Here is a 27,925-nt window from a genome sequence, read left to right on the forward strand (position 1 = left end):
ATGAAATTTCTTCTCCCAATTAGTGAAAAGGAATGAATTTGAAGCTCCAAAAAAGTAGTTGCGTTCATCTTGCTGCCACAGGTAAGAGTGAACTGAGGGAGAGTCCCAGCCACTCCATCCTTTAACACCTTGCACAGGATTCCAAGGTATTACAGAGCACATGCATGACTCTGACAGACTCTGCTATTCAAAAGATTCCAATATTGCAAACACTGGCATCCTGGGCTGACTGCAGGGGGGAATTGACATTTTAATAGTGACAAAGATGGCAGGGATAAGTCTGGAAAGGGAGAACAAGTAGATTATTTTCAGTGCACTAGAGAAGGGAGAGCAAGTGGAGGGATGCAAAGAAATGGGTGACACGGTCAAAGCGTTAGGCTAGGAAAATACTCTTTGAAGCAACATTCTGAATAGATATGAACAGGGCAAGATCACATTTGTCAAGGCTACAGGAAAGGATGTTACAATAACCAAAACAGGACATGATGAGATCCTGGATGAGACTTTTAGCTGTGAGGATGAATAGAAAAGGCTATGCCTTACAGATGTTATGCAGAAAAAAAAAATCAGCAATATTTAGACATAGCCTGGATACAAGACCTTAGAGAGAGGTTCAAGTCTGATATGAAACCCAGGTTACAAGCCTGAGTCACCTGAGGGTATGCCTACACTACGAAATTAGATCAATTTTATAGATGTCAATTTTTAGAAATTGATTTTATACAGTCAATTGCGTATGTCCACACTAAGAGCATTACGTCAGCGGAGTGCATCCTCACTACCATGGCTAGCATCGACTTACGGAGCAGTGCACAGTGGGCAGCTATCCCATAGTCTCCGCCGCCCATTGGAATTCTGGGTTAAGCTCCCAATGCCTGATAGGGCAAAAACACTGTCGCGAGAGGTTTTGGGTATATGTCATCAGTCGCCTCTCCCTCTGTGAAAGCAATGGCAGATAATTGTTTTGCGCTTTTTTCCTGGGTTACCCGTGCAGATGCCATACCACGGCAAGCATGGAGCCCACTCAGCTCACCATCACGGCTGCTGTTGTGGGCAAGTCTACTGTGGGGGCTGCTGTGATCCAAGCAGCCAATGCAATCATTAGAAGAGCACAGCAAGGCGCACTGCGCATCAGAGAGGCTTTGAAAACCAGTTTCATGACTGGCCAGGCTTCAGTGTGGCAGTTGTGTGTGTGTCTGTGTGTTTCTCCTTGATGCAAACCCACCCCCTTTGTTGATTTTAATTCCCTGTAAACCAACCACCCTTCCCCCTTCGAAATAAAGTCACTATTGTTTTGAAACCATGCATTCTCTCTTTATTTAAAAAAAAAAAAGAGAGAGAGAGATAACAGACAAGGTAACCCAGGTGGGGTGGGGGAGGAGGGAAGGACAAGGCCACACTGATTTTTAGTGTGGCTACAATAAGCAAACTGTTTGAATGACAGCCTTCTGTTGCTTGGGCCATCCTCTGGGTGGAGTGGCTGGGTGCCCGGAACCTCTCCTCCCCACCCGCTTTATTGGGCATCTGGGTGAGGCGGCTATGGAACATGGGGAGAAGGGTAGGCGGTTATACAGTAGATGCAGCAGGGGTCTGTATTCATTGGCTTTCCTGCAGCTCCAACAGACGCATCATCATGCTTCTCCCATTAGCCTCAGCATCGCGTCCTGCCTCCACTCTTTGTGCTCACTTAATTCTTTCCTGGCTTCTGCTACTGAATGCCTCCATGCATTAAGCTGTGCCCTATCAGAGCGGGAGGACTGCATGAGCTTGGAAAACATGTCATCACGAGTGTGGGTTTTTTTTGCCTTCTAGTCTGCAATAACCTCAGGGATGGAGATGATATGAGGAGCGTAGAAACATTCTACGCTCTGCGATTCTGGAGGGACTGCATGGTCACCTGTGCTGCTAAGCTCGCCACGCTGACCAAACAGGAAATGAAATTCAAAAGTTCCCAGGACTTTTCCTGCATACCTGGCTAATGCATCGGAGTTCAAAGTACTGTCCAGAGCAGTCACAATGAAGCACTCTGGGATAGCTGCCAGAGGACAATACCGTCAATTTGCATCCGCACTACCCCAAATTTGTCACAGCAAAGTCAATTTTACTGCTACTCCCCTTGTTGGGGAGAAGTAAAGAAGTCAATTTTAAGAGCCCTTTAGGTCGACAGAATGGGGTTGGTTGTGTGGACACAGTATTTTTAAATTGACCTAACACGGCTAAATTCGACCTAACACCATAGTGTAGACCAGGCCAAAGGTTATGAGGAGAGCACAGATGTGGGACCTAAATTTGTGCTGGCAGGAGGAGAAGAGAGAAGAGAAGATCAAAGTGAATAGAGGAAGAGGAGAAGGTAGAGGTGGTGAGAACTGCAGAGAGGTGGAGGTAACCAGGAAGGAGTGATGGAGCCAGTTGCAGGACAGAGGAAGAAAGCTGCTAGGATGCAGAAGAAAGGTCTGGTGAGAGGCAGATGGTCAAGATTACAACCATCCTGGGGAAGATCTGTTACAGGCAGATCTATTCAAATCACATTACCTGTTGGTGATGAAGGGACAGGACGAGGGTACATTTACAGATAGTAACATGCTGAAGATATCAATTATTTACTAATTTTTTAAAATCTGACATAAGTAACATGCTAAATATGATAAGAAGATTAGCAGAAGCTGTTATAGATGTAATCTACTAACCTGATGGATTCTTGCTATTTGACAATTAACCGTTTAATAAAACATTTATCACTTAATCCTTCTAGAAACTATTTATAAATGTACAATATAAAGAGTGACCATTTCCTCTATATAACTGCCTCCTTCAATGGTAACACATTGACATGTTTGGTAGACAGAAATTGCCCCTGCCGACCTGCACCGTTGTCTATTCATGCAAACTTGCGCTAGTTTTTACAGCCACAGGCATCATCTATCACTTGAATCATTAAGATAGTCGTATTTCTGTTAGAAATGTGACTCTTTCTAATAGAAATGTTCCCCTACCTTCCCTAAAAGCTAACCTTCATTGTTATAATTGAGAAAATACCCTTAGGTGAGCTTATTTCTGTTTTCTCTTCATTTCTATATTTTTAACCACTAATGAACATTAATTACTTTGAAATATATTTTACCTGGTGTATTCCTCTTGCAGCTGACCAGGGTCAGGAGGGAAAAACTTTACAGCTAGACGAAGCACTGTGTTCTTTGGTCCTATGAAAAAATATTAAACAGTTTTACAAACAAATATCTCTATACAGAATAAGGAAAGTAAAGGATTTATAACAATAGAATTTTAAATGAAGGAGACAAAACAGACAGTTTGAATTACTTGTTACTGTTCAGTTTATCAATTAATTCCCAAATCTCCTCTAGTGACACCTCAATCTGTGACAATTCCTCTGATTTGTCACCTACAAAAGCCGGCTCAGGTTTGAGAATTTCCCTAATATCCTCAGCCATGAAGACTAAAGCAAAGAATCCATTTAGTTTCTCTGCAATTACTTCATCGTTTTTAAGCGCTCCTTTTGTATCTCGATCGTCCAGGGGCCCCACTGGTTGTTTAGCAGGCTTCCTGCTTCTGATGTACTTAAAAAACATGTTATTACCTTTTGAGTTTTTGGCTAGCCGTTCGTCAAACTTCTCTTTGACTCTTATTATTACATTTTTGCACTTAATTTGGCAGCGTTTATGTTCCTATTTACCTCACTAGGATTTGACTTCCACTTTTTAAAAGATGCTTTTTTCTCTCTCACTGCTTCTTTTTCAAGCTTGTTAAGCCACGGTGACTCTTAGTTCTTTTACTGTGTTTTTTAATTTGGGGTATACATTTAAGTTGGTCCTCTATTATGGTGTCTTTGAAAAACACCCATGCAGCCTGCAGGGATTTCACTTAGTCACTGTACCTTTTAATTTCTGTTTAACTAACATCTCATTATTGCATAGTTCCGCTTTCTGAAATGAAATGCCACAGTGTTGGGCTGTTGAGATGTTCTTCCCACCACAGGGATGTTAAAAGTTATAATATTATGGTTTCCAAGTGGTCCTGTTAGAGTTACCTCTTGGACCTGCTCCTACACTCCACTCAGGACTAAATCAAGAGTTGCCTCTCCCCTTGTGGGTTCCTGTACCAGCTACTCCAAGAAGCAGTCATTTAAAGTATCGAGAAATTTTGTGTGCACATTTTTTCCTAAGGTGACATGTTCCCAGTCAATATGGGGATAATTGAAATCCCCCACTATTACTGAGTTCTTAATTTTGATAGCCTCTCTAATTTCCCTTGGCATTTCATCGTCACTGTCACTATTCTGGTCAGGTGGTCAATAATGGATCTCTAATGTTATATTTTATTAGAGCATGAAATTACTATCCATAGAGATTCTATGGAACATGTGGATTCACTTAAGATTTACACTTCGGCCATGTCTACATCTAAAATTTTGCAGCGCTAGTTGTTACAGCTGTATTAGTACAGCTGTATAGGGCCAGCGCTGCAGAGTGGCCACACTTACAGCAACCAGCGCTGCAAGTGGTGTTAGATGTGGCCACACTGCAGCGCTGTTGGGCGGCTTCAAGGGGGGTTCGGGAAACGCGAGAGCAAACCGGGGAAGGAGACCAGCTTCGCCGCGGTTTGCTCTCGCGTTCCCCGAACGACCCTGCAAACCGCAGGGAAGGAGACCTGCTTGCTCGGGGGTTCGGGGAACGAGAGAGCAAACCGGGGAAGGAGACCAGCTTCGCCGCGGTTTGCTCTCGCGTTCCCCGAACCACCCTGCAAACCGCAGGGAAGGAGACCTGCTTGTTCGGGGAATGCGAGAGCAAACCGCGGCGAAGCTGGTCTCCTTTCCCGGTTTGCTCTCGCGTTCCCCGAACCACCCTGCAAACCGCAGGGAAGGAGACCTGCTTGCTCGGGGGTTCGGGGAACGAGAGAGCAAACCGGGGAAGGAGACCAGCTTCGCCGCGGTTTGCTCTCGCGTTCCCCGAACCACCCAGCAAACCGCAGGGAAGGAGACCTGCTTGTTCGGGGAACGCGAGAGCAAACCGCGGCGAAGCTGGTCTCCTTTCCCGGTTTGCTCTCGCGTTCCCCGAACCACCCTGCAAACCGCAGGGAAGGAGACCTGCTTGCTCGGGGGTTCGGGGAATGAGAGAGCAAACCGGGAAAGGAGACCAGCTTCGCCGCGGTTTGCTCTCGCGTTCCCCGAACCACCCTGCAAACCGCAGGGAAGGAGACCTGCTTCTTCGGGGGTTCGGGGAACGAGAGAGCAAACCGGGAAAGGAGACCAGCTTCGCCGCGGTTTGCTCTCGCGTTCCCGGAACCACCCTGCAAACCGCAGGGAAGGAGACCTGCTTGCTCGGGGTTCGGGGAACGCGAGAGCAAACCGGGGAAGGAGACCAGCTTGATTACCAGAGGCTTCCTCAGGTATGCTGGGATACCTGCTTATTCCACGGAGGTCAAGAAAAGCGCTGGTAAGTGTCTATACTTGATTACCAGCGCTGGATCACCAGCGCTGGATCCTCTACACCCGAGACAAAACGGGAGTACGGCCAGCGCTGCAAACAGGGAGTTGCAGCGCTGGTGGTGCCCTGCAGATGTGTACACCTCCTAAGTTGCAGCGCTGTAACTCCCTCACCAGCGCTGCAACTTTCTGATGTAGACAAGCCCTTCATTTGATTCTACATTTTCTTTCACATATACTGCCACTCCCCCCACCCAAGACCTGTTCTGTCCTTCCAATATATATTGTACCCTGGAATGATTGTGTCCCATTGGTTGTCCTCAGTCCACCAGGTTTCTATGATGCCTATTATATCAATGTACTCCTTTATCACGAGGCACTCTAGTTCACCCATCTTATTATTTAGACTTCTAGCATTTATATACAAGTACTTTAAAAAATTGTCCCTGTATTTGTCTGCCCTTTTCTGATGTGTCCGATTCTTTTTTATGTGAATGTTTCTCGTCTGATCTGGCCCCTAGATTATCCTCTTCCATCCTCTCCTCCTGACTAAAACCTAGAGAATTCTCTATCAACAGACTTTCCTCTAAGAGAAGTATCTGTCAGATCCACGTGCTCCTCTGCAGCAGTCGGCTTTCCCCCCATCTCTTAGTTTAAAAACTGCTCTGCAACCTTTTTAATGTTAAGTGCCAGCAGTCTGGTTCCACTTTGGTTTAAGCGGAGCCCATCTCTCCTGTATAGGCTCCCCCATCCCAAAAGTTTCCCCAGTTCTTAATGAACTAAACCCCTCCTCTTTACACCATCGTCTCATCCACGCATTGAGACTCTGAAGCTCTGCCTGCCTACCTACCTGGCCCTGCGTGTGGAACTGGAAGCATTTCTGAGAATGAAATCCAGGACCTCTATGGTGGCAATCTCTTCCCTAGCAGCCTAAATTTGGCTTCCAGGATGTCTCTCCTACCCTTTCCTATGTCATTGGTACCTACATGTACCATGACCGCTGGCTCTCTCCAGCACTACACAGGGCTGCAGCTTTGGGAACAGGCAGCTAACAGGGAGTTTCACAAGGGAGTCCTCCAGGTGAAGGAGCAGCAAACAGGACCCTTGGGGTAAGTGGCTGTCTGTAATGTGTGCTTGTGTTTGGGGGTTATTTGCTGTGTGCTGAGCTTGTGTTTGTCTGTCTGTTTGTTTGAAGGGCCCTGTGCTGTGGCTGGCAGCTGGAAGCTGTGAGCCTCAAAGTAAGGTTTGAAAGATAGAAGCGTCTGTTAATTGGCTGACCCTTAGTCAGTGGGTGGGAATATCAAGAAGGACGGGGCTTTATAAAGCAGCAAGCAAGCAACCAGGGAGTTGTGAACAGGGCTGCTAACAGGGAATTTCACAGGGTAGTGGGAAGGGGGCAAGGTTCACTTGCCATTTCTTAAAACCTGTAAACTAAACTATTTTCAAAACTTCTTGATTTAAACAATACCCTTTCATTAAATAGGTAGCTGTAGGAGAGAACACAGCAGAGTGGGGGCCATCCAGTTTATTGCGCTGAGTGCAGCATGTATGATTACCTGCCCTGTGCGCGGATGGCGTATGTGTGCATTTGGTGCCAGGAGCTCCTGGCCCTCAGAGACCACATACAGGCTTTGGAGGCCATGGTGGCGGAACTGGAGGAGCTAAGGGAAGCAGAGAGGTGAGTTGATGAGGCTTTCTGGGACACTGTAGAATTGTCCCACCTCCGGTCAGACAGCCCCTGCGCTGTTGAGGAGGATGAAAGGTTCAGGGAAGTAAAGCAGTCAACGGGAGCAGAGGGAAATCTTCCCATAGTTGGGACCCTCCTTCCAGTTGGTGTTGGGGTATCCTCTTGCACTGAGGTTACCTCTCTGGGGAAGGGAACTCCAGTCACTAGGAAAAGGCAGGTGCTAGTAATGGGAGAGTCAATCATTAGAAACAGACAGCTGCGTTTGTGTTGACAGGGAGAACCATATAGTGACTTGCCTGCCTGGTGCGAAGGTTGCAGATCTCTCGAGGCATCTAGATAGACTTTTGTGTAGTGCTGGGGAGTAATGGTCTCAAGTTGCAGTAGGGGAGGTTTAGGTTGGATATTAGGAAAAACTATTTCACTAGGAGAGTGGTGAAGCACTGGAATGGGTTACCTAGGAAGGTGGTGGAATCTCCATCCTTAGATGTTTTTGAGGTCAGGCTTGACAGAGCCCTGGCTGGGATGATTTAGTTGGGGACTGGTCCTGCTTTGAGCAGGGGGTTGGACTAGATGACCTCCTGAGGTCCCTTCTAACCCTGATATTCTATGATTCGAAGGAGAGATTAATAAGACTGGGACTCTTCAGCCTGGAGAAGAGACAACTAAGGAGGAGGAGATGACAGAGGTCTATAAAATCATGATGGGGGGGGGGAGAAAATAAATAAGGAAGTATTATTTACTCCTTCTCATAACACAAGAACTAGGGGTCACCAAATTAAATTAATAGGCAGTAGGTTTAAAACAAACAAATGCAAGTATTTCTTCACACAATGCCATGGCTATTGGCCATTGTTGGATGACAGGATACTGCATTAGATGGACCATCGGTCCAACCCAGTATTGCCGTTATGTTCTTAAATACACTATGAGCAAGAAAAACACTAAGGAAAGTGTAGGTCCTCTATTTAAAGGGGAAGGAGAATGACAAGAAGGCAGTTGAGGTTTTTAAAGAGGTGTATAATATCTATATTGCTTCAGTCTTTACTAGAAAGTTTATTGGTGACTAGATACTCAACATAATTAATATTAATGGCAAGGGGAAATGAGTCAAAATAGGGAAAGAACATCTTAAATATTTAGATAAATTAAATACATTCAAGGCAAGGCCTGGTGAAATCCATCCTAAGGTACACAAAATATAAATGAAGCAATCTTGGAATCAACAACAATTATCTCTGAGAATTTAGGGAGCATGGGTGAGGTCCGGAGTACTAGAGAAGGGCAAAAAAGGATCTGGGGAATTACAGACCAGTCATCCTAACTTCAATACCTGGAAAGATACTGGAACAAATTATTAAACAATCAATTTATAAGCATCTAGGAGGATAATAGGATAAGAAATAGCCAGCATGGATTTATCAAGAATAAAATCATGCCAATCCATTTTCCTTCGTTGACAGAGTTATTGGCTTAGTGATAGGGAGGAAGCAGTAGATGTGATGTATCTTTATTTTAAGTAAAGCTTTTGACACCATCCCCACATGACACACAAACTAAGGAAATGTGGTCTAGATGGAATTACTATAAAATGGGTGTACAACTGGTTGAAAGACCACACTCAAAGAGTGGTTATCAATGGTTTGCTATCTGATTAAGCAGATATATCCAGGGAGATGCCGCTGGGGTCAGTCCTGGTCTGGTACTATTCAATATTTCCATTAATGACTTGGATAATGGAGTGAAGAGTATGCTTATAAAATCTGCAGATCACACCACACTAGGAGGGATTACAAACATTTTGGAGGACTGGATTATAATTCAAAACAACCTTGACAAATTTGAGAATTGGTCTGATTTCAACAAGATGAAACTCAATTAGATCAGTACAGAATACTTCACTTGAGAAGTAAAAATCAAATGCACAACTACAAAATGGGGAATAACTGGCTACATGGTAATACTGCTGAGAAGGCTATGGGGTTATAATGGATCACGAATTGAATATGACTCAGTGTGATGCTGTTGCGAAAAAAGACTAATATTCTAGGATGTATTATCAGGAGTTTCGTATGCAAGACAAGAGAGGCGAGGTGAGGCCTCAGCTAGAGTATTGCATCCAATTCTGGGTGCCACACTTTAGGAAAGATGTGGACAAACTAGAGAGTCCAGAGGACAGCAACAAAAATGGTAAAAGGTTTAGGAAACCTGATCTTTGAGGAAAAATTAAAAACCAAATGGCATGTTTAGTCTTGAGAAAAGAAGACTGAGGGTAGACCTGATAATCTTCAAATATTTTAAGTGCTGTTGTAAAGAGGGCTGCGATGAACTCATCTTCATGTTCACTGAAGACAGAATAAGCAGTAATGGGCATAACATGCAGTAAGGGAGATTTAGGTTAGTTATTAGGAAAATCTTTCTAAGGTAGTGTAGTGAGGCAATGACTCACCTCCTTCTGGTTGTCTCTGTAATTAGCTCTCCAGCATATGGAGTGCCTCTGACTGGCCGGTGTCTCACCTGCCGCTGGTCCCTGTGTCCCTCCTGGACCTCAGTGCCCTTTACTTTGGAGTTCTGCCCACTGCAGTACTCCCACACACTGGGTCTCCCCTCCCAGGGGAACCCCCAACCCTCTACATGCACCTTAGCTCAGTGGCTTCTGCCAGTTGTCATCTAGCCACTTCCTCAAGGGGCAGACTGCAGTCCATAATGGCCACTCATCACCAGCAAAGGGGTCGGACCAGCTGCCTCAATCGCCAGGCTGCACTCCTGCAGCCCCAGTACCTTCTTAGGCATTAACCAAGGCCTCAGCCTGAGGAGTTGTCAGGCTGGAGCTCACCAGCTCCTTTGCCCTTCCCCAGCACTGCTCAGCCTCAGGTATCCTTGCTCCTTCAGGCAGCTGGGTCCTTCTCTCTCCAGAGAGAGAGAGTCTGCTTTCTCCCCAGGAGCCCTTCTTATACTGGCCCAGCCGGGTCCTGATTGTCTGCCTCAAGCCCACCTATGATTCGTTTCCTGTGGCAGGCCTTTCCCAAGGCTGTTTTAACCCCTTCAGGGTTGGAGCAGGGTGACCACCCCACTACAGGTAGTTAAACTATGGATCTGGTTACCAAGGGAGATTATGGAATCCCCATCACTGGAGGTTTTTAAAACCTGCTGGATGGTCTAGGTTTACTTGGCCCTGCTTCAGCATAGGGGGCTGAACTGATGACTTGTCAGGGTCCCTTCTACCCGTACATTTTTATGATTCTATAATTATGATTTAACTATGTAATCAGGCAGGGTAGTAACACACAGATACTTGTACTTTTTATAAATATCATATGCCCCTCAATGTATTTCCCAGTTCTCCACATGTTTAGACAAATCTCTCTGTTCCTATCCTCTTAGCAGCCATGCTGACAGAGATCCTTGGCTGGGAGCAGAGAGGAAACAGTGTTTTGCAGAATTAGATATGGCCAGACTTTCACACCAACTCCACCCAAGCAATTAGAGAACAAGAGCTGCTACAATTACAAGAGAGTGATTAAGATCATGGAAGCTTTGCCTCTCCTGAGCTTGGTAAGGACCTTTGCTATTAGAAAGAATGGGGAAAAACTGCAGAGAACACAGAAGCTGCCAGTACCAATAAGGTTTTTGCAAAGTGGGCTGTTCAGAAGAATGGTGAACAGATTTATTTTTGGTGTCCTCCACTGGGAATCCATTCCACTATCACCTGAGCTGAGCCACTGACTATTTGTGAGGGTCAACACCAGACAGTGTCTTTTCCTGACAGCCAAGTGGCTGTTGGGAGCATGGCCGGCTTCAAGGTTTTTGCCGCCCCAAGCGGCAAGGGGGAAATTAAAAAAGCTGTAATCGTGATCGGCAGCAGGTTGAAGAGCCAGACGTGCCGCTCCAAGCACCTGCTTGCTGCCCTGGTGCCGGCCCTGGTTGGGAGCTTTTTGCAGGACAGTGCCCAACTATATGAGGCAGAATATAGTTACCTGATCATTTGTAAAAACAACTAGGAGTCCTTGTGGCACCTTAGAGACTAACAAATTTGGAGGTGTCTCATCTTTTGAGGTGTCTCATCTTTTCATGTGCTGTATATTTATACCTGCTTACTGTATTTTCCACTCCATGCATCTGATGAAGTGATTATATCCCACGAAAGCTTATGCCCAAATAGCACTGTTAGTCTCCAAGGTTTCACAGAATTCCTCATTGTTTTTAGTGATACAGATTAACACGGTTACCCCTCTGAAACCTGACCATTTGTGTAAATCAGGAGCATCTTTAGGGATGTTATGAACGGGATTTTCAAAAGCACTCAGTGTTGGCCTACCTCTGCTTCCATTGAAGAAAACTGCCTAATTCATCAAATGGGAGTAAAGTTAAGCTAATGTTGAGCACTTTTGAAAGTCCCATCCCAGGTCTATGAAAGCCCCCTGCACATACAGAACCACTCTCATACTCTGGGTATGCATGTGTAGATCATGTGTGTTGCAGGCAGGAAATATCCATGGTTATTACAATTTAGACTGGAGGAACTTGGAAGCCCTTTTCTAATAGCAGGTTATTAGTTATTTGCCATAAAGCTAGCAGGTCAGAGTTTTTCTCCAATTCAGTGACTACAGCATATTATAAATAGAGGCAACATGTATGTTCTTTAAAAAAAAATAATTAATTAGTCTTTGATAAAGAATATGGCAGTCACATTTATCAAAGTTATCAAAAATAAACTCCCTAATGAACACTATATGAAAGTTTATATACACCTTTACCCCAATATAACGCGGCCCTCGGGAGCAAAAAAAAATCTTACCATGTTATAGGTGAGGCCAGGTTATATCAGGGTAGAGAGAGAGGAACCTCTCCCCGCCCCAGCTCACCTCCGCCTCCTCCCTGAGCACACCGCCGCCGCTCCGCTTCTCCCTCCCTCCCTCCCAGGCTTGCCGAGCCAATCAGCTGTTTGGCACGGCAAGCCTGGGAGGGAGGAGGAGAAGCAGAGCTGAGCGACGTGCTCATGGGAGGAGGCGGCGGCAGCGGTGGCGGCGAACTGGGGCTGGGAGTGGTTCCTCTGTGCCCTCGCCCTTACTTGCTGCAGCCCCCCTGCCCCAGCTCACCTCCACTCCACCTCCACCTACAAGCATGCCGCAGCTCCACTTCTCCCTCCCTCCCAGGCAGCTGTTTGGCACGGCAAGCCTGGGAGGGAGGAGAAGTGGAGCTGCGGCATGCGCGTGGGAGGAGGCAGAGCAGAGGTGACCTGAGGCGGGAGGCCCGGGGGAAGGCCGCAGCAAGTACACGTGTGCACAGAGGAACCGCTTGCAGTAATGAGAATTCGGATATAACAAGGTAAAGCAGCCCCATCTCCCGGAGAGCTGCTTTACCGCGTTATATCCGAATTCACATTATATTGGACCGCATTATATCGGGGTAGAGGTGTATATTTAAAATAGATGAACAGAGTTGGTTCAAGTGTAAATTTTAGTAACGTTCTTAGTATATTTAAAAGTCTTTACAGCCATAGAACATGTCAGCAAAGACTCCGAACTACATACACATCATTTACTTCACAAATCTGTATCAACTCCATACACTAAAACTATAAACATGTCTGAACTGTATTATCTTAAAGCCCATTAAACACCTAACACTCACCATCTTCTTGCTGAGAAATTAAAATATAAGGAAACACTGAAAAAACAAGTAGTACATCAATATTAACCAAGAAAGAGAAAGTACAGAAAGACTTTATATTTTTGTTGGAGTTCTGAGCAACATGGATGATTTGAGCAATCCCCACTGAAGTAGGATGAGATTTTGTTTTTTTCAACTGCAATACTTAAAACAAGAAACCTGCACATCTGAAACATCTGTTAGCGTTCAGGTCTCAGAATTTCAAGCATACCTGAAACTGAAGCACATTTTAGTTTTAAAACATTTACTATAAAATGGAAAGCATTTAACCATACTACCTCCCACACCCTTTTAAAGGCTTGAAAAGGAAAACTATATTTTGTACAATTCCACAAAGGAAAAAGTTAGTTGATTTAAAATATGAAAAACATTCCTTAGTTTCAGAGTTCATTAGTCCATGCCTCAATACTTGCCTGCTAATTAATGTATTTTAAAACCAATAAAGCAGTTAGTTCATTCTCAAAGAGCTGCGTATGCAGTGTAAGTTGTTAGAATTCTTCCATTCAAAATGTCCTTGTACCATAATAGCAGCTAAAATAAAGTGTTCATGCACACAAGAGATACTTTCAGAGCTCTCTGCATGAATGCACACACTTTTACTTCAAGCTTTGCTTCTCAAGTCAATTTTAAAAGTAGGAGAGTGTGGAAAAGGGGTTCCAGTATTCAGTACTAACTTAAGAGAAATACTCTCTTGGGAGATACCAAAAAATAGCTTTAAAAAAAGGAACCCCCTTTTCGAGCGGTTGCAGGTTTAACATGGGACAAAAGACAGCCACCACCACCACCAATGTCTTTTAGGGCCTAAAAATCTAGCTGACCTAACAAAAAGACTCAATTTAACATAGACTTTAGGTCAGCAGATAATGGCCTCAGTCACATAGTTTAGCACAGGGGCGGCCAACCTGAGCCTGAGAAGGAGCCAGAATTTACCGATGTACATTGCCAAAGAGCCACAGTAACACGTCAGCAGCACCCCCATCAGCTCCCCCACCCCACTCCCAGCACCTCCCACCCACCAGCAGCCCCACTGATCAGAACTTCCCCTCCCTCCCTGCACCTTCCAATCAGCTGTTTCATGGCATGCAGGAGGTGGGAGGAGGGGAAGAGCATGGTAGGCTCAGGGGAGGGGGCAGGAAGGGGTGCACTGGGGTAGGGCCTGTGGCAGAGCCAGGGGTTTAGCAGTGAGCACCCGCCCCCGTCACAATGGAAAGTTGGTGCCTGTAACTCCAGCCGTGGGGTGGGTGCCTATACAAAGAGCCACATATTAACTTCTGAAGAGCTGCATGTGGCTCTGGAGCCACAGGTTGGCCACTCCTAGTTTAGCATGTCACCATGTTCTGGGCCATGGTCTGCAAAGATAATATTTTGATTAACTTATTTACCAGGTAGCACCTGGCCATCAGTATGATTAGGTAGCAGATATTAGTATAAATCTAAGTTTCCCCAGTCTATTCAAGTATGGTACATGATGCACACAGAACAAGCAGGCACTTGCTAGATGCATGACTGCACAACTGATGCTTGTAAGTGTCTCTGTGATGCTGGCAAACCAGGTGCCGGCTCAAGCCAATGCCCTGGGCCTCATTGAACACTTACAAATGCATAGCTAGAAACCAGTCTTGCTTGCCTGTGCCTTAGCATTGTCAAAATAGATATTAGATGTCAAGTTGATAAGAATGTTTAGCATTTTATAAAATGTCTGTAAGATGCTGCATGTATTGATCTTACCTATAATCTCTATAGCCCATGGTATAAAGTTATAGAGTGTTTGCCTTGTAAACCTCTGTAACTGTGTAACTCAACAAACAGGAGGAGCAGAATTGATTAAGGTAAACTGCTCAGCACACAACATGGTCCACTTGTGGTAAATGACATGGTGTATGGCATCAAAGGACAGAATGTTGATTGCATTCCTAACTCCCTCCAGGAAGGAGAGACCTACACATGAACTCATCCTATCAGTTTGGACTCTGGAGTGGCTAACAATCCTTGATGAGTAGAAACAATCTCCTTCATGCTGTCTAGACACAGAGACAAAGGGCTTGTCTACATCACAAAGTTGCAGCGCTGGTAAGGGGGTTACAGCGCTGCAACTTAGGAGGTGTACACATCTGCAGGGCATCACCAGCGCTGCAACTCCCTATTTGCAGCGCTGGCCGTACTCCCGTTTTGTCTCGGGTGTAGAGGATCCAGCGCTGGTAATCAAGTGTAGACACTTACCAGCGCTTTTCTTGACCTCCGTGGAATAAGCAGATATCCCAGCATACCTGAGGAAGCCTCTGGTAATCAAGCTGGTCTCCTTCCCCGGTTTGCTCTCGCGTTCCCCGAACCCCGAGCAAGCAGGTCTCCTTCCCTGCGGTTTGCAGGGTGGTTCGGGGAACGCGAGAGCAAACCGCGGCAAAGCTGGTCTCCTTCCCCGGTTTGCTCTCGTGTTCCCTGAACCCCGTGCAAGCAGGTCTCGTTCCCTGCGGTTTGCAGGGTGGTTCGGGGAACGCAAGAGCAAACCGCGGCGAAGCTGGTCTCCTTCCCCGGTTTGCTCTTGCGTTCCCCGAACCTCCGTGCAAGCAGGTCTCCTTCCCTGCGGTTTGCAGGGGGGTTCGGGGAACGCGAGAGCAAACCGCGGCGAAGCTGGTCTCCTTCCCCGGTTTGCTCTCGCGTTCCCCGAACAAGCAGGTCTCCTTCCCCGGTTTGCTCTCGCGTTCCCCGAACCTCCGTGCAAGCAGGTCTCCTTCCCTGCGGTTTGCAGGGTGGTTCGGGGAACGCGAGAGCAAACCGCGGCGAAGCTGGTCTCCTTCCCCGGTTTGCTCTCGCGTTCCCCGAACAAGCAGGTCTCCTTCCCTGCGGTTTGCAGGGGGGTTCGGGGAACGCGAGAGCAAACCGCGGCAAAGCTGGTCTCCTTCCCCGGTTTGCTCTCGCGTTCCCCGAACCCCCCTTGAAGCCGCCCAACAGCGCTGCAGTATGGCCACATCTAACACCACTTGCAGCGCTGGTTGCTGTAAGTGTGGCCACTCTGCAGCGCTGGCCCTATACAGCTGTACTAATACAGCTGTAACAACCAGCGCTGCAAAATTTTAGATGTAGACATACCCAAAGATTCCTAAACATAAGCAAAGAAATTCTCATGTTGTTTGGCATGGGTTAGCCCTAAAAGACATTTTGAATTGACAGATTACTACAACTGTGTCACCTTTTGAAACTCAGACAAACTCATGTGTGACTTGAAACTCAGATACACACACACACACACACACACACACACTTTAACCTCTTTAAATAACTCATTCTCTTTTCCTAGCTAACAAACTTTTATTACAGGATTTGCTACCAATATTTTTTTTAGTGCGAGATCTTAGGTACAAATTGATGTGGGTAAGTGACCGGTCTCTTGGAATGGGAAGCAACCTGAATATTTTGTGTTTTTTGATGTAAGTGACCATTTATCATATAGTCCAGTTTGCAGTGGCAAGAGAGATTGAAATGTCCAAGGGGAGACTGTCTGTAACTCCGTTAGAAGCCTACTGTAGTACTTTGGGAGTTCAAATGTGTTACTGGGTTGGTGAAATCTAATTATAGAACATACAACCATTTTGGACTGTGTGCCCTGCTTTTTGAAAATCTGCCCTGAGATAGGCGCACACAGTCATAAGCCACTCCAGATAGTGTGACAGTCCCACCAATTTTTTGTCAACTGTTCTCCTTGGGAGAGAATTCCTCTCCCAAGATGGAAACCATTTGAATACACAAGAGCTACCATGTGGCATGCATAAGGAGATGATCCTTTAAAATAGAAACTTGCTATTGGTGATTCTACAGAACAATGAACTTAGGTTCTCCTGAAGAGGCTCTCTCTATAGCTAGTACTATGCCTTTTTATTTATTTTTCTAAGGTTAAGAGGATGAAAGTTAAAAACTTGCACCATGGGTTTAAGCTAAAAAAGTCACTTCAACTCAATTTCTTGTTGGTCAGGTTAGTTTGAAAAATTTCTAAAGAAACCTCCAAATAATAACTTTCTGCAGTGTTCTGGGGCCATTTGCCAAAGACCTCCTTCATTAACATAAGCTTCTGCAGACTACTTTCAGCAACAGAAAAATATAACTCCAAAAATGATTACTGAAAGGCCCTGTATAGCATAGTCAATAAAATTGTTGGCAGGAGTGGGAATCCACCATGTTTCTGCACTTGTGATTCCACGAACCCCTACATTTAGAAGCAGCAAATGTGTACCCAATTTGATCCTGTTCTAGAAAAGGAATGTCTTGTACATGGTTGAAGAATTAGGCTGCACATGCCAGATTTTAGATGATATCAGCTCACTATACATTTTCATCTTTTCTTTGGGCCTTTGATGAAAACTAAAGCAGAGAATGTCAGTGCTGCAACTCTCTCTTATTGGGCAATGACTGGAAACAATTTCACTCCAGAGATTGTTGTCCTCCTACACAATGGATTCTTTCCACATCAAAACAACCTAAGCTAAACAAAGCTCCAACAATATGACTGATACTCTTCATCTAAATCTAACAGCATCTGATCCAATCTACCCAGATGTATATCATTGCAAAGTGACAGGTTTTCAGTCACTTCAAGTTCCATCCAGAATCAGGTTTACAAGTCCAAATACAAACCCTTTATCTCCCCCTTCCAAAAAATATTTTCCAAATATCTCCTAAATAGCTAGATAGATAGCTGCCTTCTGAATCCAGGTTTAACAGCTCTGTTAGTCATGGCTTAACATAACACAATTAAGAACTTCAGATTTCCCGCATTCCAGACATTAGCTGGTATCAGACACAAGTTTGTGTACACGCTATCTGTAGAGATGGCGTGCCACATTTAGAGAAGAATATCTCAAAAGATGTTAAGAATGTAATCCCCTAGTGCAGAGTCCATAAGGAACAAGATCAAGGTTGTGTGGTTTATGGCTACTATGTGTTACCACAATGGAAGCAATTGGGTCCTTTATCGTTTTGTGGTCTAACACAACACAAGTAGTCACATTTTGTAAATTAACTGTATCAAAGCAAAGCATATATTGGGATTTAGATAGGAGGAGGAAAAGAAGTCTTCCATTTGTTGGCTGTCTTAGAGCTTAATCATATGAGATACTGAACACACTTAGCCTCCACTTAAGTGAACGGGAGTGGGCATTCACACCTCACAGAACAGAGACCTAATGGACAAATAGCGAGCAACTAATTGGACAAGATTTAGGTCTCTGAGGAAACAGCAAATTTATCTTTCTAGAAAAGAAAGATCTACATTTAGTTCAAAATAGCCCATAAAGCATGCAGTAATTCAACATGGTAGTAAAACTATGAATGGCACATATTCTAGAAATTTTTGACACTGTTAGAGGGCTTGAAGCCATCTTGAAGGTTTGAGTTTGTAGATGTATGTTTAAATCAACTACATATGGTAACGACAAGTACAAACCCAGTAAACCTGATTAAAAAAAAAAATCTACTAAGAACTATGAAAACAAACCAAAATTAAATTCCTGAAAAATTAAAGGAAAACTCTTTATAAAAAAAATTAAATATGTACTTACTTCGTACTTGTTTAACGATAGGTTTCATAGGTTCAAGCCAGATCTGGAAGTGAGACAAAAGTTAAAAATTAATATCCATACTACAGAAATGTTGTAAAACACCAAAACCAAAAATCAACTAAAAATACTTACTAAACGAGCATGTATTTCTCTCTCCCTATTTCAGTGCAATAGCATAACAATTTTCTTCCACTAGTTGAACAGACATGCTTAGCCATGATTTAAACTTAAAAAGAGAAGATTACTCACCTTGTAGTAACCGAGGTTCTTCAAGATGTATGTCCCTGTGGGTGCTCTACTCCAGGTGACGGTGCGTCCCAGCACCATTGATCAGAGATCTTTGGTAGCAGTGCCCGGCCTGGATGCACGCGCTCAGCTGCTGTCTCGCGGTGGCATTAGGCATCCCTCACCCCCGCCCTGGTCCTTCTCTACCATAGAGTTGTCTGATTAGTACTCCAAAGTAGAAGGGAGGAGGGTGGGTACCGGAGCACCCACAGGGACACACATCTTGAAGAACCTCAGTTACTGCAAGGAGAGTAACCTTCTCTTCTTCTTTGAGTGCTGTCCCTGTGGGTGCTCCACTCCAGGTGAATGTGAATGTGTACTACTATGGCTGGTGAGATTTTGGAGTTGCGGCAGTAATAACAGTAGACAGTACTGTGTGGCCTACTATGGCGTCTGTCATTGTATCCTGTGTGATAGCATAACGATTGACGAATGTGTGGTCAGATGTCCACATGGCCATCTTGCACATGTTGGTAATATGTATGTTGTGGAGGAAGGCAACAGATGTTGATATCACCCAAGCAGAATGAGTTCTTATGCCCTTGGCTGGTTGAGCATTTCGAGTCTGGTAACAGGATCTGATGAAGTCAGAGATCCACCTGGAGAGAGTCGTTGCTTAGAGATAGCATCACCCTTTGATCTCTCGGCAGTAGAGATAGAGAGTAGGGGATTTACGAAATGGCTTAGTTCTCTCAAGATAGAATGCAATTGCCCGTTGGACGTCGAGGATATGTAATGCCGCTTCCTGTGAAGTCTCATGAGGTCTGGGATAGAATGCAGGTAAGTGTATTGGCTAGTTAAGGTGGAAGGTACATACCACTCTCGGGAGAAATCTGGAGTGAGGTTGCATAGAAACCTTGTCTTTGGAGAAAATCGTGTAGGGAGGATAGGCCATCAAGGCACTTATTTCACTGACCCTTCTCACTGATGTTATAGTAACCAAGAAAGCTACTTTCATAGACATGTGGAGCAGGGATGAGGTGTCCAGGGACTCGAAAGGAGGTTTCATGAGACCTTGGAGAACTAGGCTGAGATTCCAGGAGGCTGCTGCTGGCTGAATCTCAGAGTAGAGATTTTGCAGGCCCGTGAGGAAGCATTTTATGGTGAGGTCGGCAAAAAGGGAATATCTATCCAGCAAGGTCATGGAAGGTGGTGTACTCTGATAGAACTGAGCAAGAGCCCCTCCTGTTTTAGTTTCAAAAGGTAGTCTAAGATGTCATGGAGGGTGGCGGTCTGGGGTGTCAAGCATCTGTGGAAGCACCATACAAAGAAACCGGTCCACTTTTGCAGGTAAGTCTTAAGAGTGGAGTCTCTTCTACGGTGCAGGAGGACATACTGGACCTGCTCCAAACAGGCTAATTCATGGGTTTGAAACCATGAAGGAACCACAGCGTCAGATGAAGTTTCTGGAGCTGCGGATGGAGAAGCCAACTGTTGTCCTGAGAGAACAGATCTGGTCTGTTGGGGAGAGTCCTTGGAGGACAGATGGACATGCGCAGAATGTAAGGGTACCATGTCTGTCTGGGCCAAGCTGGGGCAATAAGTATGACCTCTCTGATCTTGCGTAGAACCCTGTGTATCAGTGGGATCAGCGGAAAAGCATACATGAGGGATTTGTTCCTAAGAATGTGGTCCCAAGTCCCGCTCTGGAGCAAAATACATGGCATTTGCGGTTCTGAGTTGTGGCAAACAAGTCTATCTGCTGGGCACCCCAGTAGGAGAAGAGCTGTCAGAGTATCGTGGGATGCAATTCCCATTCGTGTTCCTTGGAGAAGAGTCTGCTGAGTGTGTCGGCGCTAGTGTTGTGGTGATTTTTGTGTGAAGTTGTATGCACCAATTCCATAACCAGATGGCTTCTGTGCCTAGGGAGTGTGATCGTGCTCCCCTCTGCCTGTAGATGTAGAACATGCATGCTATATTGTCCATCAGGACCCAAACGGATTTGTTCTTTATGATGGGGAGAAAGTGAAGGCAAGAGTATCTGACCGCTCTGAGCTCTTGAAGATTTATGTGCAGACTCAACTCTGATAGGGACCAGCAGCCCTGTGCCATATGTTCCCCTAGGTGCACTCCCCAACCTATCAGGGAAGTGTCCGTGGTGAGCATGAGTACTGGGGAGTATGGATGGAAGGGGACACCCGTGCATAGCAGAGCTTTGGAGCAGAGCCCAGAGCAGCTCCAGAGCAGTAGAGCTGAAGGTTTTTGCCTGGAGCGGAGCTGGAGCACAGCTCCAAAGCCCTGGTGCATAGGTTCTCTGGTTCTGTCCATCAGTGTAGGGAGGCCAATACGTTTGCTGGAGGAGTTAGCATCATGCAGAAGCTGTGTCTGCTGGGTTTGTAGCTGGAGTTGAGCCAACCCTGAAGGCATCTCATGTGCAGCCTGGCATATCTGACCACGAAGGTGGTAGCTGACGTGTGACCAAGAAGCTGTAGGCAGGTCCATGCTTGTATTCTGGGGCGAACAGAGAGCGTGCGTATGAGATGTGTAATAGTGAGGCTCTGGTTCGAACTGAGTCCAGGTGAGCTGTGATTAACTATCAGGGTAGATTTTTGGATGTTTATTTGGAAGCCTAGACTGTGGAAGAGGGAGATGGTAAAAGGCATCACTTTTAACGTCTTGTCACATGAGCCGCCTTTGATAAGGCAGCTGTCTAAGTAGGGGAAAGTATAATCCCATGTTTGTGGAAGTGGCCACGACTACGGCTAGGGTCTTGGAGAATCCTCCCGGTGAGGAGAGACCGAATGGAAATACTCTGTATTGAAAGTGGTTGTGTCTGAGTGTGAATTGTAGGAAGCCTCTGTGTGCTGGACAAATAGATATGTGGAAATAGGCATCTTGTAGGTCGAAGGCTATGAACCAGTCCCCTTGTTCCAGTGCGGGTATTATTGTGCCCAATGTGAGCATCTTGAATTTCTGTACACATACAAATTTTCTCAGTCGGCATAGGTCTAATATAGGCCTCCATCCCCTCTCTCTCTTTTGGGTCAGAAAGTAGTGGGAGTAGAACCCTTTTCCCCGAAGTTGCGTTGGTACAGGTTCCACTGCACTCAGCTATAGAAGATGGGGGAAGGGTAGGCAGGCAGGATATGAAAGGGACGGAGTAACCTGACTGAACTATTTCCAGGACCCAGCAGTCCTGGGTGACCTGTTGCCAGACATGGTGGAAAACATGGAGGTGGTGGCCAAATGGGCAAATAGGCGGCAGAGTCAAGGGGTGATCACGCAGATCCCCGACCAGCACTTCAAAATTGCTGTTTGTTTCCTGATGGGTGGAAGGTGTCTGGCTGCGCATGGTTTTGTCTGCACCTAGGTCTGCTGCAATTTCTCCCAATATCATATGGTCTGGGCTGGGGCCAGTGATATTGCTGTGCGCGGGGCCTCTGATAAGATTGATACCATTGTCTCCTGGGGAGGGACGGGTATATGCTCGGTGTGTGTGGGGTGGCCCTAGAGTCTTTCATAGTTTGAAGAACTTCGTCGTTTTTTTAGAGAAAAGTTTATCTTTATCAAATGGAAGGTCTTCAACTTTGGCGATACTGGATGCAGACAGCTAGGAAGACCTGCTCATCACCACCACAGTTGTAGTAGTGCAGGCTGCTGTGTTCCCCATGTCCAGGGATGCTTGTAGTGCTGTCCTGGACACCAACTGACCTTCGACAAGGACAGGCTTGAAGTCTGCTTTCCTGTCCTCCAAGATATGAGAGGCAAAAATCAAAGAGCTTGTTGTAGCTGTTGTCATAGCTTGCGAGGAGGGCGGAATAATTTGCAATTCTAAATTGTAGAGTGGAGGAGATATAAACCTTTTATCCCAAAAGTCAAGGTGTTTGAGGTCCTTGTCTTGCAGAGTGGGCCAGTATTGTGGCTGTTTTGTTCTATGCGTCGCTGAATCCACAAGAGAGGTGGGTTGTGGGTGGGAAAATAAGAAACCTACATCCTTTGCGGGAACATAATATTTACGTTCAGCCTTCTTGCATGTTGGTGGGATGGAGGCAGGGGTCTGCCACAGAGTATCAGCTGGTTCTAGGAGGGCTTCATTTATGGGTAATGTGATCTTTGAGGGTGCAGAGGTTTGGAGGATTTTGAGGAGTCTGTTGTGTCTCCTGGACTTCCTCCAAAGGAATGTCCTGGCTGAGTGCCACCCTCTCGAAAAGTTCCTGGAATTGCTTAAAAAGTCGTCCACATTTTGTGGAGGTGGAGGCATGAGGACTTCTTGTCTGTGGCTGATGGAGAAGCAGGAGCCGGTAAAACCATGAAGGGTTCATAGCCCACATCTTCAAGAGGGGGTTCAGGAGCTCTAGATGTAGAAGGAGCTATAGATAGAGACGCAGAATGGGCTTCCAGCCTGGCGGAAGGAGTGTAAGGAGGAGTGGTGGCAGGAGCCAACCAAGGGTACCACTGAGGCCAGGACATAGGCTAGGAAAAGTGGGGCCCCACCTATAGGGGGACAAAGTAGGGAAACTGAGGCTGGTTCTTGTGAGGTGCCATGCCTTGAGATAGATTTGGCTCTGGTGGAGGGGGGAGACTCAGGCGGGGAAAACTCTGCCTGAGGCTGCATGTCGTTCTCGCTGTCAGTGAAGGAACCAAATCAGGTGGCGAGAGCAGTTGTTCAAAACAGTAAACGCTTTGTGTCGAGGAGCGGAGAGTCAGGGGCAATGGAGATATCATCCTGATGCAGAAATTGTTGCTGCTCCCTTGGATGCAGTGCTAGGGAGTGTGAGCGGCAGCTTGCAGTGACTTTTGTTTAGCTTTAGCGGGAGCCATGGGCCATTTGTAGGATCCCTGCAGAGGTTCTGCATCTGCTACAGGGTCAGGGGCAGGCTCGGTGCCAACGTTCTTGTCGGTACGGGGATGGAATGCGCTGCCGGCACCAGGTCCACTGTTGGTGCCGACGGGATCGGTGCCAAGGAGAGCTTTCCGCTGTGCAAAGTCGGGTCCCTGCCTTTGTGCCCCGCATGAGCCGCGGCTGAGGTGCTGGCGTGGTCGGAAGCACCTGGTCTTGGGGCTGTCAGTACTGAGCGTAAAGATCTTGCAGGAGACCCTTTACCCTTCTGAATGTGTCTGCACGGAGACATTGGGGCTTCCTCCCTCTTCGCCTGAGAGGGCGAAGCTGCGCTCCCAGTCAGTTCCAACATAGCAGGGGAGCGTGAGGGAGAGGGTTTACTACCCATCTCTATAAGCAGCTGCGGACTTTCTCCATCAGGAGCATTTTTAGCCACAAGTCCCTGTAACGACAAGCTCTAGTTTTCAGGTTGGTACAGTGGAGACATTTGGTAGGGACGTGTCTCTTGCCAAGGCATTTCACACAGAGTGAGTGCCCGTCATGCTCCTTGCAGGAGCCACGTTTCTTAAAGCCCGGAGACCCCGGCATCATGCAAGTATGATTGCCTGGGGTGGGAAGTCTCAACAAGAGATGAATGCGAGAGAGAAGTTGTTTTTTGTTTGTTTTTTAAACTAACGAACTATTCTAAAGGAAGGGGAGAACTGGGATATGTCTAGCTAACTATTTCTATTTCTTTCAGTGGCCAGGGAAGAGGTTAGCACTGCCCCAAATCCCGTCTTCAGCCGAGGACGGTTGAGAAAGAATTGACGGGGGTGCGGGACACGCGAGCTCGGGCAGACCCTAACGACGCGGCAAGACAGCAGCTGAGTGCGTGTGTCCCAACCAGGCACTGCTATCAAAGATCTCTGATCAACGGCGCCAGGACACACCATCACCTGGAGTGGAGCACCACAGCGACAGCACTCGAAGAAGTAGGTACATATCAACAACAAAGATATATTGCAAAAAACATTATGAGAAATATAGTATGGAAGGAATCACACCAGGAAAGGAGCACACTGTTCCCCCAATGCTGAAAGGAGTTGGCCATAGAACCATGTAGAAACCATACTACTGCACACAAATATCAAAAAAAAGTGTGCAGAATTTAGGCAACTCATACCTTCAGATTCTCAGCTTTACATGTATGATGGAGGTTAAGCGCCAGTCCCCTCTTTCCTTTCCACATTTGGCCTGGCTCACTTAACTATGCTGATGATGCAAAGCTTGACTAAAAAGTTTGACTTCAGAGTTTTCCACAAAATTATTCCTCTTTTACAGCAAAAGACAGCATAATCCCTACATATGTGCACTAATATTTTTAAAGAGTTACCACCAATATAAACACTGAAAATACATCAACAGCAGCAATGAAAGACATTAACTAAGCCAAATTACACCTGCATAATGTTGTGTGAGGACTCTACATTTTGAGCTACTTAATTTTCACAGAGGGAGGATATTACAGCTTTAAAATTTATTAATTTTTGTCTGAAAACTCAAATATATGGGGGCAGTATAAATAGAACAACAACAACAAAAAAAAACAACAGTTACTCACCTTTGTAACTGCTGTTCTTCGAGATGTGTTGCTCATATCCATTCCAATTAGGCGTGCGCACTCCACTTGCACAATTGTCAGAAGATTTTTATCCTAGCAACACTCGGTGGGTCGGCTGAGGTACCCCCTGGAATGGCATCCTTATGGCTCCGGATATATGCCCCTGCCAACGCAGTGCCCCCTCAGCTCCTTTTTGACAGCTACTCCAACAGAAGGGAAGGAGGGCAGGTTTGGAATGGATATGAGCAACACATCTCGAAGAATAACAGTTACAAAGGTGAGTAACTGTCTTTTCTTCTTCAAGTGCTTGCTCATAACTATTCCAATTAGGTGACTCCCAAGCCTTACCTAGGCGGTGGGGTCAGAGTGAGATGTTGCGGAGCGAAGGACTGCTGAATCAAATGCCGCATCATCCCTGGACTGCTGCATTATGGCATAGTAGGAAGTGAAGGTATGTACTGATGACCAAGTCACTGCCGTACAGATCTCCTGAATGAGTACATGAGCCAGGAAGGCGGAAGACGAAGCTTGTGCCCAAGTGGAGTTAGCGGTCAGGTGTGTAGCTGGGATGCCGCTAAGTCATAGCACGCATGGATACATGATGTAATCCAGGGTGAGATGCGCTGGGTGGAGACCGGTAGCCCTTCATCCGGTATGCCACAGCTACGAACATCTGGGTCGTCTTTCTAAAAGGTTTCGTTCACTCAATGTAAAAAGCAACGGCCCTGGGAACATTTAGGGAGTGCAGCTGTTGTTCCCCTCGAGAAGCGTGAAGTTTCGGATAAAAAACTGGAAGGAAGATGTCTTGGTTGACATGGAAGGCAGATACCACCTTAGGAAGGTGGGTGGGGTGTGGTAGCAGCTGTACCTTGTCCTTACGAAACACCGTATACAGTGGTTCTGATGTGACAGCTCTAAGCTCCTATACATGTCTGCCGAAGTGATAGCTACGAGGAAGCCTGTCTTCCAGGAAAGGTACAGGAGCAAGCAGGTAGCCATAGGCTTGAAGGGGGCACCCATGAGCCTGGAGAGGACCAGGTTGAGGTCCCATATAGGGGCTGGCTGTCTAATTCATGGGAACAGGCGCTCCAACCCCAAGAAGTCTAGTGACCATGGGATTGGAGAAGATAGAAGGCCCATTCTCATCCGGATGGAACGCTGAAATAGCTGCCAGGTGCACTCTGATGGATGATATAGCCAAGCCCTGCTGTTTTAAGGACAAGAGGTAGTCAAGACGACAGGAACTGATGCCTGTACTGGGGTGTTATGATTCCGGGCACACCAGCAGGAAAAATGTTTCCACTTGGCTAAGTAAGTGGACCTGGTAGAAGGCTTTCTGCTACCCAAAAGGACCTGCTGAACCAAGTGAGAGCAGCATAGCTCAGACTGATTTAGCCATGCAGCATCCACACTGTGAGATGGAGAGATTGCAGGTTGGGATGAACGAGCCGTCTGTGGTCTTGAGTGATCAGGTATGGCCATAGTGGGAGCGGAATTGGAGTGTCCACTGACAGCTCTAAGAGTGTGGTATACTAGTGTGGTATACGCTGGGGTGATCAAGATCAGCCGGGCTCTGTCCCTGCGTACTTTGAACAGGAGCCTGTGGACTAGCAGGAATGGAGGAAAGGCATAGCACAGGTGAGGTTTCCTGCATTAGGAAGGCATCCGAGAAAGAACCCGGGGAGAGACCTTGGAAAGAGCAGAACACCTGGTATTTCCAATTGTCGCGAGAGGCAAATAGGTCGATCAGGGGAAAGCCCCACTGCCAGAAGACAGAATGGATGACATCTGGGCGAACTGACCACTCGTGAGCCACGAATGATCTGCTGACGCGGTCCACTAAGGTGTCCTGGACTCCCGGGAGAAGCGACACCACCAGATGGATCGAGTGAGCTATGCAGAATTTCCACAGATGAGTGGCCTCCTGACAGAGGGGAGACGACCGGGTTCCCCCTCGCTTGTTGATATAAAACATGGCCGTTGTGTTGTCGGTGATGACTGCAATGCAACAGCCGTGAATGCGCTGTTGGAATGCTTGACATGCCAAGCACACTGCTCTGAGTTCCTGTATGTTCATGTGGAAGGATGTAGCAGGGTGGTTACCCGCTCCTACCCTGTGGGGCTTGAAACAGCCCAGGAGAGGGCTGGGGCAGGGAGTAAAGCCCCGACTGATTGGGGGAAGTGGCTGCAGCTGGGGCCATGCCCCAAACAGACTAACTGGGCCTTATAAGAAGGCCAGGGCAGCCAGAAGCTCAGGACTCTCTCTCTGCTTGTAGAGAGAGAAGGGCCTGGCTGCTCAGGGAGCTGAGCAGGGTACTGGGAGTGGAACAGGGCTGGGGGGAAGACTAGAGGAGCTGGGGAGCTCTGGCCTAGCAAAGTCCCACACTGTGGACCAAGCTGAGCACCTAAGACCAGTACTGGGGCTGCAGAGGGGCAGCCCAGCTATAGAAAGAGGCAGCAGATCCAACCCAACCTTGTCTGTGATGAGTGGCGTATACTGCAGTTTGTCCCAGGGAGTGGGGCTAGACAGTGACTGGCAGTAGCCTTACACTGAGGTGAGGTAAGGTTAGTGGGTGGGGGTTCCCCTGGGTGGGGGTACTGCCGGGGGGCAGCAAATCAGAGAAAGGGGCCCCGGGGTCCTGGGAGGGACACAGGGGTCAGCGGTAAGGCAGATCATCAGCCTGCAGGGGGCACTCCAGGACGCTGGAAGAGCTAATTCCCATGGATGACCAGCAGGAGGTGCCGCAGGGGTGAGTCCACTCGCTTACAAGGGATAACTCTCCTGCCGACCATAGCCCATGTGTATGGAGGTTCCAGAGGTGGGTTCCCCATCCCAGTGATGATGCGTCTGTGACCAGGGACACGGAGGGCTATGGAGCATGAAATGGCATCCCTTCGCACACTACTTTGGGAT

At 46.7% G+C, this 27,925-nt stretch overlaps 1 protein-coding gene across 11 annotated transcripts in view; it reads right to left on the reverse strand.

Moving 5' to 3' along the window:
• FARP2 (FERM, ARH/RhoGEF and pleckstrin domain protein 2) overlaps nt 1–27,925 on the reverse strand; it is a 204,445-nt gene that overhangs the window by 120,151 nt on the left and 56,369 nt on the right. For all 11 annotated transcript variants that reach the window (XR_004002053.1, XM_030575993.1, XM_030575992.1 and 8 more), the window contains 2 exons: nt 18,347–18,389; nt 3,122–3,200 (listed from right to left, as the gene is read on the reverse strand). Coding sequence is in view for 10 of the 11 variants with exons in the window: in XM_030575993.1 (XP_030431853.1) it covers nt 3,122–3,200; nt 18,347–18,389 (122 nt within the window). In the remaining variant the exon portion in view is untranslated. The remainder of the gene's footprint in view (nt 1–3,121; nt 3,201–18,346; nt 18,390–27,925) is intronic.

Source organism: Gopherus evgoodei, chromosome 9, assembly GCF_007399415.2.
Source record: "Gopherus evgoodei ecotype Sinaloan lineage chromosome 9, rGopEvg1_v1.p, whole genome shotgun sequence".
Lineage (NCBI taxonomy): Eukaryota > Metazoa > Chordata > Testudines > Testudinidae > Gopherus > Gopherus evgoodei.